The sequence below is a fragment of the Lepidochelys kempii genome, chromosome 1, assembly GCF_965140265.1.
Source record: "Lepidochelys kempii isolate rLepKem1 chromosome 1, rLepKem1.hap2, whole genome shotgun sequence".
NCBI lineage: Eukaryota > Metazoa > Chordata > Testudines > Cheloniidae > Lepidochelys > Lepidochelys kempii.
In genome coordinates this window covers 59,468,943-59,481,174 of record NC_133256.1, presented here as the reverse complement: position 1 = coordinate 59,481,174, position 12,232 = coordinate 59,468,943, and the positions used below count along the sequence as shown (strand labels likewise).

General features: G+C 40.7%; 1 protein-coding gene across 5 annotated transcripts in view; it reads left to right on the top strand.

Annotated features, from left to right (window-relative positions):
* Positions 1–12,232, top strand: part of GTF2F2 (general transcription factor IIF subunit 2) — a 127,638-nt gene that overhangs the window by 101,232 nt on the left and 14,174 nt on the right. For all 5 annotated transcript variants that reach the window (XM_073344985.1, XM_073345005.1, XM_073345025.1 and 2 more), the window contains one exon: positions 9,582–9,725. In XM_073344985.1, the coding sequence (XP_073201086.1) occupies positions 9,582–9,725 (144 nt within the window). The remainder of the gene's footprint in view (positions 1–9,581; positions 9,726–12,232) is intronic.

Genomic DNA, 12,232 nt, shown 5'->3' with positions numbered 1-12,232 from the left:
GAAAGTCTTCGCCTTTTGAAAATCCTTTTTTCTGTGATATAAAGATTCTGCCTATGTTTTGTTTCCTGGATAACTTCCTTCTCTCTGGAGTCCAGCGCCAATCCAGTGGCTAAGATCTGCTGATTCTAATTCCCCTTTGTTGCATGGCAGAGGCATAGCAGAACTCTCCTTCCTGTTTTTCCTTCCCCAATCTCTTTCTGCTGTTTTTATTACCTCTCATCTTTAGTCATGTCTGAAATTCAATTTTGTGGCCTTAAGGGCAGAAATACTGTACCCTGAGATTGTACATTCCACTTTTGCATCATGCATAATAACAATAATGTATTCTGCAGATGTGAAAGGCTAAGGAAGTATCTTTAACTTCTAATCCTTTGCAGCGAGTTTCCTGAATGACAGGAAACAATTGGTAAATCTTTGCATCATTATTCCTTCATAGTACATACTCCCTTATCAATTACTCTAATAATATTACATCCACATTGCAGGTCCGTGTCATTTGATATGAATACAAGCTATAATGCCCTCCTTCTTAAAAGATCCTTTTTTGTGTAATTTGTATGTATGCATGTATAATAAGCAACTTAGATGCTGAATGGAAGGAACGTTGTTAAAATTAAGTCACACTAAGAATTAGTCACTGTATGAGTCATTTGCTCTTTTGTACTTCTGGTTAAGATTTTATTTACATAAAACAAATGACAACATGTATGGTACACAACCATTACTGTAGAATACAATCCAATTTAAGACCTGGTCTACACTTAAAATTTAGATTGATGTAGCCACATCTCTCTGGGTAGGAAAAACTCACTCCTCTTTGTGGCATAGCTATGCCAACCTAATCCCTGGTATAGATGCAGCTAGGTTGATGGAAGAATGTTTCTGTCAACCTAGCTACTGCCACTCAGGGAGGTGAATTACCTACGGTGATGGAAAACCCTCTTCTGTCACTATAGGCTGTATCTACATTATGGGGTTAGTGCAGCGTAGCTATGCCATTGTAATCCCCATAGTGTACACAAACCCTTATTCTAACAGGTCACAAAATAATCATTCCTTTCTCAGCACACACTGCTTTTATAGTAGCTATAGTCTAAGGACTGATCTACGCACAGATTTCATTTCAGTTAAGAGTGTGACTTTTTACCAAAATAGTTATACTGGTAAACTCTTTAGTGTAGATGCGGTTATACCAGCATGCATCTGCCTTATCCTGGTATAACTTATTCCTCTTCCAATACTGAAATAAGCTACAGCAGTAAACGTGGATCCATACAACTGTAACCATTTTTTTGTGGGTCACAAGTGAGAATACCAAATTCAGGACAAACTCCTGAGAAATAGGGCAGACACACCCCAAATTGGTGGTTATTCCTCCATAAATATACTAAACCAGCAACAACAGTAAACTTCTCTCTCACCACACTGGCTAACAAGAAGTCAGGTAAGCAGTTTCCTTAGATATTCCAGTCCTTGTATCACCCCCAAAAACACTGGATTTAAAGATGAGTGGTTCTTTACAACCAGTCTCATCAAATAAAAGGTTCTTCTGATCCCAAAGGACCAGCCACATACCCAGGTCAATATACAACTCAGATCTTACCCAAAAATCACGCTGATGTCAGTCCTTAAATATCTAAAATCTAAAGGTTTATTTATAAAAAGAAAGAAAGAAAGGTGAGAGTTAAAATTGGTTAAAGGAATCAAATACATACAATAATTGCAAAGTTCTTGGTTCAGACTTGTAGCAGTGATGGAATAAACTGCTGGCTTGTTAAGTCTGTGGGTGCTTTCAAATCATTGGAAGGACCTCAGTCTCTTGGTTAGAATGCTCCCATTAGTATAAGTCCATAGTTCAGAGGTTTGAGCAGGAAAGAGGCAAAATGGAGGGATTTCCAGGGCCTTTTATAGCTTCTTCCATGTGGAAGGAAACCCATTGTTTCAAACAAAGCCCTCAGCACAGCTAATGGAATATTGCAGGTAAAAGATGGGAGTGTGGAGTCAGATGGGCAAGTCTCATGTCCATGCTTCATTTTGCTTAGTCATAGCAGGCAGCCATTACCTATACTTCAGATGGAACATCTACAGGAAAGTCCATTCAGTTTGGATGGGCTTCTCCCATGGTCCATTGTGAGTTAAGTGTCCTTTTGATGGGCCACTTAATTTGAATAGTCCCTCTGAGATGTGCTGGGTAACTACCTTGTGGGCATTACCCCAGGAGCAAACGTTTGAAATATAGGTATAGAGCCAATACTTATAACTTCAAATACAAAAATGATACATGCATACAAATAACATAATTATATTCAACGAATCATAACCTTTCCATAGACACCTTACATGCCACATTTCGTACAAGATTTGTTGCAAATATATAACAGTGGTTGTAGCAATGGTCTGTACGGTCATATTTTAATAAGATAACATCACACCATATTAGGGGGTTATACTACTTTGACTATATCACTATAATTAAAGCGGTAACTTTTGTGTGTAGACAAGCCCTAAAGTTTTAGTCTAGTTATAGATTACAGTCATGATGCTATTGATACTACAGCTTTTAACAGTCTTGTTACACAGTTGTCCCCCCAGGCTGTTACTAGATCTCCTAGGGGATGTCTACACAGCAGAGAAAAACCCAAGTCTGGCCCATGCCAGCTGATGTGGGCTCATGGGGCTTGGACTGCGGTGCTGTTTCATTGCTATGTAGACTTCTGGGCTCAGACTGGAGCATGGGCAGCGTGTGAACCACTGGCTGGGGGAGGCTAGCCCCCAGACTCACGCCTCTTCCACCCGAGGCCCTGCCCCTTCTGTGCCCCTGGAACCCACATCCTCCCCACGGCGACCGCTGGTCCCTACCTCGGGCTGGCTAGTGCCCGCAGCCCCCTCTCCCCAGCCCCGGAGTGGCAGGAGAGAGAGAGCGCATAGCGGTGGTGCTGCAGCCTCCCCAGCACGGCAGGAGGGAGAGCACGTGGCACCACCGCAACCCTGGGAGGCGGGGCCCTGGGGGCGGAATGTGGACAGAATGTGGAATGAAGCTTGAGCTCTGGGACCCTCCCACCTCACAGGTTCCTAGAGCCCAGGCACCAGCCCAAGCCCAGATGTCTACACAGCAATGAAACAGCACCGTAGCCCAAGCCCCATGAGTCTGAGTTGGCTTGCCCATATCTAGTTGCTGTGTAGGCGTACCCGTAATGAGTACATGGTTGTAATATGGGAGTACCCAAATTTTAACATTGTCAGCAGTTTGCACAGCTGTTCGTGTTGATATAAACATCCAGAAGACGTACGTATCCAGTATGGTTAGTTGTAGAACTTTTGATGGAAAAAGCCTATTAAAATAGATCATGTACATCATATCATCCCTCCTTCATTTCCCACCCCCAAATGCCAGTGCAGGATTGTTTTCTTCAGTAACTTCTCCAGTCTGCTGAATCTAGGTTTAGATGTCCCAAATGATGAGTCTTCTCCCATTTCTCTTAAAAGATCATTCCACAATCTTTTAAAATCTCACAATTAGATTTTTCCTGACCTTTTCAGGCTGAAATTATTTTCTTAAGCTCATCCCAATAGTCTCAGTTATACCACACTGCTCTAATAAGGGCAGCAGTTATCAGAGGAGAGGAAAGAAAAAGGAAAATATGAACTGATGTGGGAAGGGGGAAGAAGGACAATCATCTACCATGGAAGAGGGAGAGTCCCAAGAAGGGTAAAAATGAAAGGAACAATAATACAAATGAAAGGGGTGGAGCTACTGACGGGAAGGTGCATAATAAGTGAGACAAGAGTATAACTCCACCTCTTCGCCCTCCACTACCCCATGATGGGAGGTACAAAAGGGAAGGGTAGGAAGAAGAACTAGAAGTGGGCAGGGGAAGTGATATCTACAATCTTTTTTCTTCATTTTTTTGAATGACATCCCTCATCCATCAGTACGAGAATGGAGGGGGAGAGATTCTTTCTCTCCCAAAATGAAATTAAACCCTGCCTTCTCACTAGAATATTGTAAATTATAAAATTTATCATGTAACTGGTAAATGTAACTTAGAGTTTTAGTTCTTTGGGGAAGGGAATTTCTCCTTATGTATTTATAAATGCCATGCTTGCCTGTAGTGTTATAACAATGTTCTCACGGCTGTGAGACTTCTGTTGCTTTACTGTCTTTTATCATATGCTAACAAAGCTCTCTAGGCTCCACTAACTGTGTCTACATCACTTTCAGTTTGTCTGTTTTAACAATGCTAATAAACAGAATAATATCTGTTAGGTGATAATACAGTCAATAAGACCACCTCTGAGTTAATTTTTTAAAAAGTTATTACTTTTACGTGCAGTGCAAAATAATTAACATTACCTAATAATCTTCAACCATTTGTACCACAACAAGAGTGATAAACACCTACTATATGGAGGAATGTATTATCAAATCATGGTCAAATAGTATTTATTTTCATTTTCCCAAGTCTCTTGAAGTCTTAAATTGAATCCTGCAGATATTGCTCTGTATGGAGCTTACCATGGCCTCGTTAGCAACAAGACTTGTATAGTCTGTCAGATGCTTTTGCAGCAATATTGGTCAATATTTCAAGCCTGAAATCTGACTGACTTTAAGATTAATATAATTTTGCGAGGCCTGAGCCCTAAGAGTGAGATTGTAGCATGTAAGTTATTGCCTGCAGTGATGGGGTCCCGAGACATTTGTTTCCCTCATAGAAACAGAAGGAAAAGCTCTTGGTTTGGGGTGTCTTAATTTTGTTCAGCCCTTAGAAACTATGATGATGGGCACTAAATTAAAAACATAGGGAGGGCATTTCAGAGGCATTGTCTCTAGATACATCCTTTCAAAAGGTGCTGCATCTCTTCCCACAATAAGAGCCCAATCCACTCTCATTCCCTCTCCTACTTAGAGTGTCACTGAGCAAAGTGGTGGGAAAATATCTTGTCCCTTTCCCCCTCCAAATACAGGTCTATTCACCATCTAGCTCTAAACATCTTGATGTTGGTTTAATAACTGTCCCCATTTCCTTGCTGAGAAAGTTTCTGAAGTACTCACTATTTATGTAAGCTTCAGACAATATTTTAGGGATTTGTGCTCCCTTTAGGTGTCTCTGCAGACTAACAGACCACATTAATTTCAAGCGCTTATAAACATGAGTGGGAAAATAGCACTTTACAGTACAAAATATAGTGATGGGAAATTAAATTGTATGTAGAGAACCTTAGCAGTAAATAGTGTTCTTTCTTTAAAGGGTATTCATCCATATTATTACCAGTCCCAGACACCTGTCCCACATACATAGACATCCCCTGGCCCTCAGGTACTGGAGAACTTCCAGTCAGGCTGAAAGAGTTGGGCCCCCAAAGCCCTTCACCATCTTTCTAAGACCATTGCTTCCCCTTGTACTGCCGTCACTCCCCATTTCCAGCATCCATCACTGTTTACCACTCTCTTCCCTCACCTGTCAGTTCCTTTCCTTTAGTAGCTTCTCTCTCCGCTTTCAAATCAGTTGCAAGCCCTGCCTGTCACTAGCCTCTCTTCCCCTGTGACTGCTCCTATTTGCTGCTGCTGTCTCCCATGGAGACCTCTTTTCTGTCCTTTGTTGGCATGGACCTTGCTTACCCAGTCCAACCCTATAATTTTCCCAGTCTCTCTGCACAAAGCCTATCACTTCCATTTTTCTGCTTATGCATATCCACAGAACTCCTCCAGCTTGACTCAACCTGATTCATTTTGGCTGCATTTACACTGAGAATGTCTGAAACTCTCCCACCTGTGGTATAGTATTGGTACAACTCCACTGTACTAACAGTGAGAGTACTAAATATAGGCTGATCTCATAGATTTTTACCACCCTGCCATGTAACCCTGCTCACAGCCTGGCTAGACTACATGATTGAAACACCAGAAGTCACAAGTACCATGTCTTACACTGATGCTCCTGCTGTTGCTGAAAAAGTAGAACAATTTTCAGAAAAAGTTTAGAGTGTAGACAAGACCTTACTTCAACACGCAGCGTGGAATCTCTTCAGCAAATGCACATTTTGTTGAACTTCAGAATACCAGGCAGACCAAGAAAGCCATTTTGAGTTGGACTGTGAATTTCATTGTTAAATTAATTGCGTTTATTTGTTCACTAGAGTAGCTTCTTTGCAGGATGAAATGATAATTGTAGGGGTGTTTCACTGAGTACAGAATAGTTCTTTATTTTAAAAAAAAGAGTTTTGAAAAGAATATAGAACCTTTTAAAGCTTCTTTCAAATGTTTTTTTAGAGAAAACTTTTTACTTTCACCTAACACATCTTTTTCATCATCTTTGTATTAACCATCTGCTGAAGAAATATAATACATGTCTGTATTAATGACGCCTTCAAATAGGGCATCTTGGCAGCCTTCCAGTAAGTCTAGTGACACACTGTGAAGGTAAACAAAGAAAGAAAAATTGATCTTGTATAAAGGATTGCAGGGGATGAAACAGCAACTTCAGTGCTTACCAGCCCATCCCAAAACTACACCCCATGGTATCCAAATATACTTGGGGCTAATTTAGCTACAACTAATCAGGAAAAAGATGTTGGAGTCTTCATGGATAATTCTCTGAAGACATCCATGAAGTGTGCACCAGCAGTCAAAAAAGCAAATGGAATGTTAGGAATAATTAAAAAAGGGATAGAGAATAAGAGGGAGAATATCTTATTACCCTTATATAAATCCATGGTATGCCCACATTTTGAGTACTGCGTACAGATGTGGTCCCCTCATCTCGAAAACGACACACTGGCATTAGAAAAGGTTCAGAAAAGGGCAACTAAAATGATTAGGGGTTTGGAACAAGTCCCATATGAGGAGAGATTAAAGATAGATAGTGTTCTATCCCCGATAATGTCACGGCTAACCTGGTGGCTGAACTTTGTGACTTTGTCCTTACCCATAACTATTTTACATTTGGGGACAATGTATACCTTCAGATCAGCGGCACTGCTATGGGTACCTGCATGGCCCCACAGTATGCCAACATTTTTATGGCTGATTTAGAACAACGCTTCCTCAGCTCTCGTCCCCTAACGCCCCTACTCTACTTGCTTTATATTGATGACATCTTCATCATCTGGACCCATGGAAAAGAAGCCCTTGAGGAATTCCACCATGATTTCAACAATTTCCATCCCACCATCAACCTCAGCCTGGTCCAGTCCACACAAGAGATCCACTTCCTGGACACTACAGTGCTAATAAACGATGGTCACATAAACACCACCCTATACTGGAAACCTACTGACCGCTATTCCTACCTACATGCCTCCAGCTTTCACCCTGACCACACCACACGATCCATTGTCTACAGCCAAGCTCTGCAATACAACCGCATTTGCTCCAACCCCTCAGACAGAGACAAACACCTACAAGATCTCTATCAAGCATGCTTACAACTACAATACCCACCCGCGGAAGTGAAGAAACAGATTGATAGAGCCAGAAGAGTTCCCAGAAGTCACCTACTACAGGACAGGCCTAACAAAGAAAATAACAGAACACCACTAGCCGTCACCTTCAGCCCCCAACTAAAACCCCTCCAACGCATTATTAAGGATCTACAACCTATCCTGAAGGATGACCCAACACTCTCACAAATCTTGGGAGACAGGCCAGTCCTGGCCGGGAGACAGCCCCCCAACCTGAAGCAAATACTCACCAACAACCACATACCACACAACAGAACCACTAACCCAGGAACCTATCCTTGCAACAAAGCCCGTTGCCAACTGTGCCCACATATCTATTCAGGGGACACCATCACAGGGCCTAATAACATCAGCCACACTATCAGAGGCTCGTTCACCTGCACATCCACCAATGTGATATATGCCATCATGTGCCAGCAATGCCTCTCTGCCACGTTGGTCAAACTGGACAGTCTCTATGCAAAAGAATAAATGGACACAAATCAGATGTCAAGAATTATAACATTCATAAACCAGTCGGAGAACACTTCAATCTCTCTGGTCACGCAATTACAGACATGAAGGTCACTATCTTACAACAAAAAAACTTCAAATCCAGACTCCAGCGAGAAACTGCTGAATTGGAATTCATTTGCAAATTGGATACTATTAATTTAGGCTTAAATAGAGATTGGGAGTGGCTAAGTCATTATGCAAGGTAGCCTATTTCCCCTTGTTTTTTCCCATCCCCGTCCCCTCAGACGTTCTGGTTAAACTTGGATTTATGCTGGAAATGGCCCACCTTGATTATCATACACATTGTAAGGAGAGTGGTCAGTTTGGATGAGCTATTGCCAGCAGGAGAGTGAGTTTGTGTGTGTGGGGGGGGGGTGAGAACCTGGATTTGTGCTGGAAATGGCCCACCTCGATTATCATACACATTGTAGGGAGAGTGGTCAGTTTGGATGAGCTATTGCCAGCAGGAGAGTGAGTTTGTGTGTGTGTGTGGGGGGGGTGAGAACCTGGATTTGTGCTGGAAATGGCCCACCTCGATTATCATACACATTGTAGGGAGAGTGGTCACTTTGGATGAGCTATTACTAGCAGGAGAGTGAGTTTGTGTGTGTATGGGGGTGGGGGGGTGAGAGAACCTGGATTTGTGCTGGAAATGGCCCACCTTGATTATCATACACATTGTAGGGAGAGTGGTCACTTTAGATAAGCTATTACCAGCAGGAGAGTGGGGTGGGAGGAGGTATTGTTTCATGGTCTCTGTGTATATAATGTCTTCTGCAGTTTCCACAGTATGCATCCGATGAAGTGAGCTGTAGCTCACGAAAGCTTATGCTCAAATAAATTGGTTAGTCTCTAAGGGGCCACAAGTACTCCTTTTCTTTTTGCGAATACAGACTAACATGGCTGTTACTCTGAAACCTGTCATAAGAATGTTGGAAAGCCATAATATCTCTTCAGTATTTGCAGGATGTCCTAGCTCATTGCCTGTTGGATTTTCAGTGGAGTGCTTTGGATACAAATGTCTGTGTACTGTTTAAAACAAAAAAGTAGACTGCCTGGATTTTTGTGCGCATTCTGTAGTTTCTGTGGAGTCCAGCTGTTATGCTGTAGGTCTTGGCAATCAAGATGGTATTTTATAACCCACTTTATTGACTGGTGCAGTTTGCAAATGTTGCTGACTTGCTGCTCTTTTGAAGATTTCTCAAATTTAAGAAACATAGACTTTCAGAATAATTATAGTGTAATAAATCACCAAAATGCACCCGAGAATGAAAATAAGTTGACTGCGTCAAGAGGTGTACACTGAGAACTTCTGAATTCATATCCCTGTTCTGACACTGGGATGTGAACTCTCTCTAGCTTTGGACAAGTCACTTAATCTCTCTGCATCTGTTCCTTTATTTGTGAAGTGGAGTTATTATTTATCTATGTGTTAGAGGTACTAGGGATTGATTGATCATTCACATGTTGATTTTTTGGAAAGGAAAGGCAGGAAGTAGCTGCAAAATGTTTTATTAAATAGATGGGTTTTTTACAAAATAGATACTGTAGTACTCTGTATAGAGAAATACCCAGAGATTGTGTTGCATGTACATCTTTTTAAAAAAAAATATTTTAATTCATAGATTGAGTATGAAAAAAAGAAAAAAGAAGATGGAAAACGAGCTCGGGCTGATAAACAGCAAGTGTTGGACATGCTTTTTTCTGCCTTTGAAAAACACCAGTATTACAACATTAAGGACTTGGTGGACATAACCAAACAGCCTGTGGTATGTATGTGTTTATAATAGCCTTCGTAACATATTTTTCAGTAATGACCACCACAAAATATATTGATGATTAGGAATATGTCTTTTATACTTACAGTACATAGTCTTAAAAATATACCTTTTAAATGTATTTATTGTGTGTTTATAGTAAAGAGAGGAAAGTTGGCACACAATTTTAAGATACATTTATTCAGAACTAAATAGGTATGAAATACTGTGGAGATTAATTCCTCCCTTGGCAAAGAGATGGCTAAAATAATAGATCTCTTCTATGTTTGGCTTCTGTGTTTTAATGCTAGAAATCAGACTCTTTATATAAATAGGTAGAAAAAAGTCAAGTATCATAATATCAGGCCCCAAATACATTTAATATTAAATTCTCATTATTGCCTACATTCAGACTTTTAAAATTCCACTTTTGGGAGTGGGGGCAGTTCAGGCTTTTTTCTACCTCATTTGTGTGTGTGAGACTGTTTAGGATGAAAATAAAACAAGAAAAGAAACACAAAAATACATACTCAAAAATGGGCTTTGAGGGAGTAGCCCTATCCCTTCTTTCCCTTGATGAAATGACATTCTACAACCTCACTCCAGCCCTCCGATTTCTTTTCTGTTTCCCTTTCCCATCCTGGCAGATCCCAACCGTGGCTTCTGGCAAGTGCCAGCAGCCTTCTGCAGGGGAGAGACTGCCTTTTATGCCCTGCTAGTTCTGGCAGCGGAAGTGGAAAAGGAGTTTCACTTGTAGGATTTTGCCTCTTTCTCCAGTTCCCCGGGATTTCTGTCTTTATGGATACCCTCAACAAAGCATCATGAAATGCAGAGCTGCTGTTCAGCCTGTCTAACTCCCTAGTTCTCTCCCTTATGCACCCACCCCTGGAACTGTAAATAGCCTGCTGAACACAATAGCAATCCCTGAAGACCAATAGTAGGAACTGCAGCAGCTCTGGCTAATTTCCTGAGCTCCTTCCAGCACTCCATGTTATATACACAACACAAATAGTGGCCCAAATTATAACCTAAAAGTATTAGATCCCTATATTCCTTATTATAATACACTGAATACACATCAGTTTTGCTCACTTAATACGTATCAAATGTGGAGATATGTAAGTAAATAGACTGTCTGTGTGATGCTTTTGCCGGAGACAGAACAGGAATGGAGTGTTAGAACTTAGTAAGTAATCTAGCTAGATATGCGTTACATTCTGTTTGTTTAAATGGCTTAGAAAATAAGCTGTGCTGAATGGAATGGATATTCCTGTTTTTGTGTCTTTTTGTAACTTGCCTAGAGGGATTCTCTGTGTTTTGAATCTAATTACCCTGTAAGGTATTTACCATCCTGATTTTACAGAGGTGATTCTTTTTTACTTTTTCTTCTATTAAAATTCTTCTTTTAAGAAACTGAATGCTTTTTTCATTGTTCTTAAGATCCAAGGGTTTGGGTCTGTGGTCACCTATGCAAATTGGTGAGGATTTTTATCAAACCTTCCCCAGAAAAAAAGGGGTAAGATTTGGGAGGATTTTGTGGGGAAAGATGTTTCCAAACGAACTCTTTCCTAAGAATAACAATAATACCGGTGTTAGACGTTTGGTGGTGGCAGCGAAAGTCCAAGGGCAAAGGGTAAAATAGTTTGTACCTTGGGGAAGTTTTAACCTAAGCTGGTAAAAGTAAGCTTAGGAGGTTTTCATGCAGGTCCCCACATCTGTACCCTAGTGTTCAGAGTGGGGAAGGAGTCAGTTATTTAAAAATTTTAACCAGTTAAATGATGGAATGACCTCCTTGAGCAAGTCCACAAAGCCATGATTCTCTTATTCAGGCACCTGAAGGCTGAACACATAGAAGAAACAAGCTGATTAATTCATCCATTTCTCTGTTTCATTTATTTATTATATGAGTAAACTCTTCATCTGTTTGGAGTGGGAGGGTGTAGGGACACAAGCTGAGAGTTGGTGTGGGAGGAAGATGAGGGCTGAGTTGTGTGGAGGGAATGGGGAAGGGAATCTTGTGTTCTCAATTTAAAAAAAAAAAAAAAAGATAAAAATATACCAGTAATACGTGACCAATCATCATCTTGATTGCTTTGCTTATATGTTGTACCCCTTAGTCACACTTTTTTGTCCTCATCTTTTCAGGCTGTTCTTATTGGGAGCAGGGACTTTGTCATCTTCTGTATTTGAAAAGCACATAGCACAAACTGGGCTCTACACCAATTTAAATAATATCTGTCACTTTCGTTTTATTTCCATGAAAGAAATTATATTCTGCTCATAGTGTGGTGGATCTACATTAATTAATTACTCTAATCTCAGTGAGCTCTATTGCTTTTAACCGTAAAACTCTTAATAATGATACAATCTACCTAAATTTATATTTTGTTCCAACCCAGCACCACGTTTTCCTGTTTACTTGCACTGAACCTGCCCATTTCTCTGAAGACTACCAAGATTTTACAGCTGTTAAACCCTTTCCCTCTCAGTATGTTCTGCAGTGTCCGTTCAGAAGAACG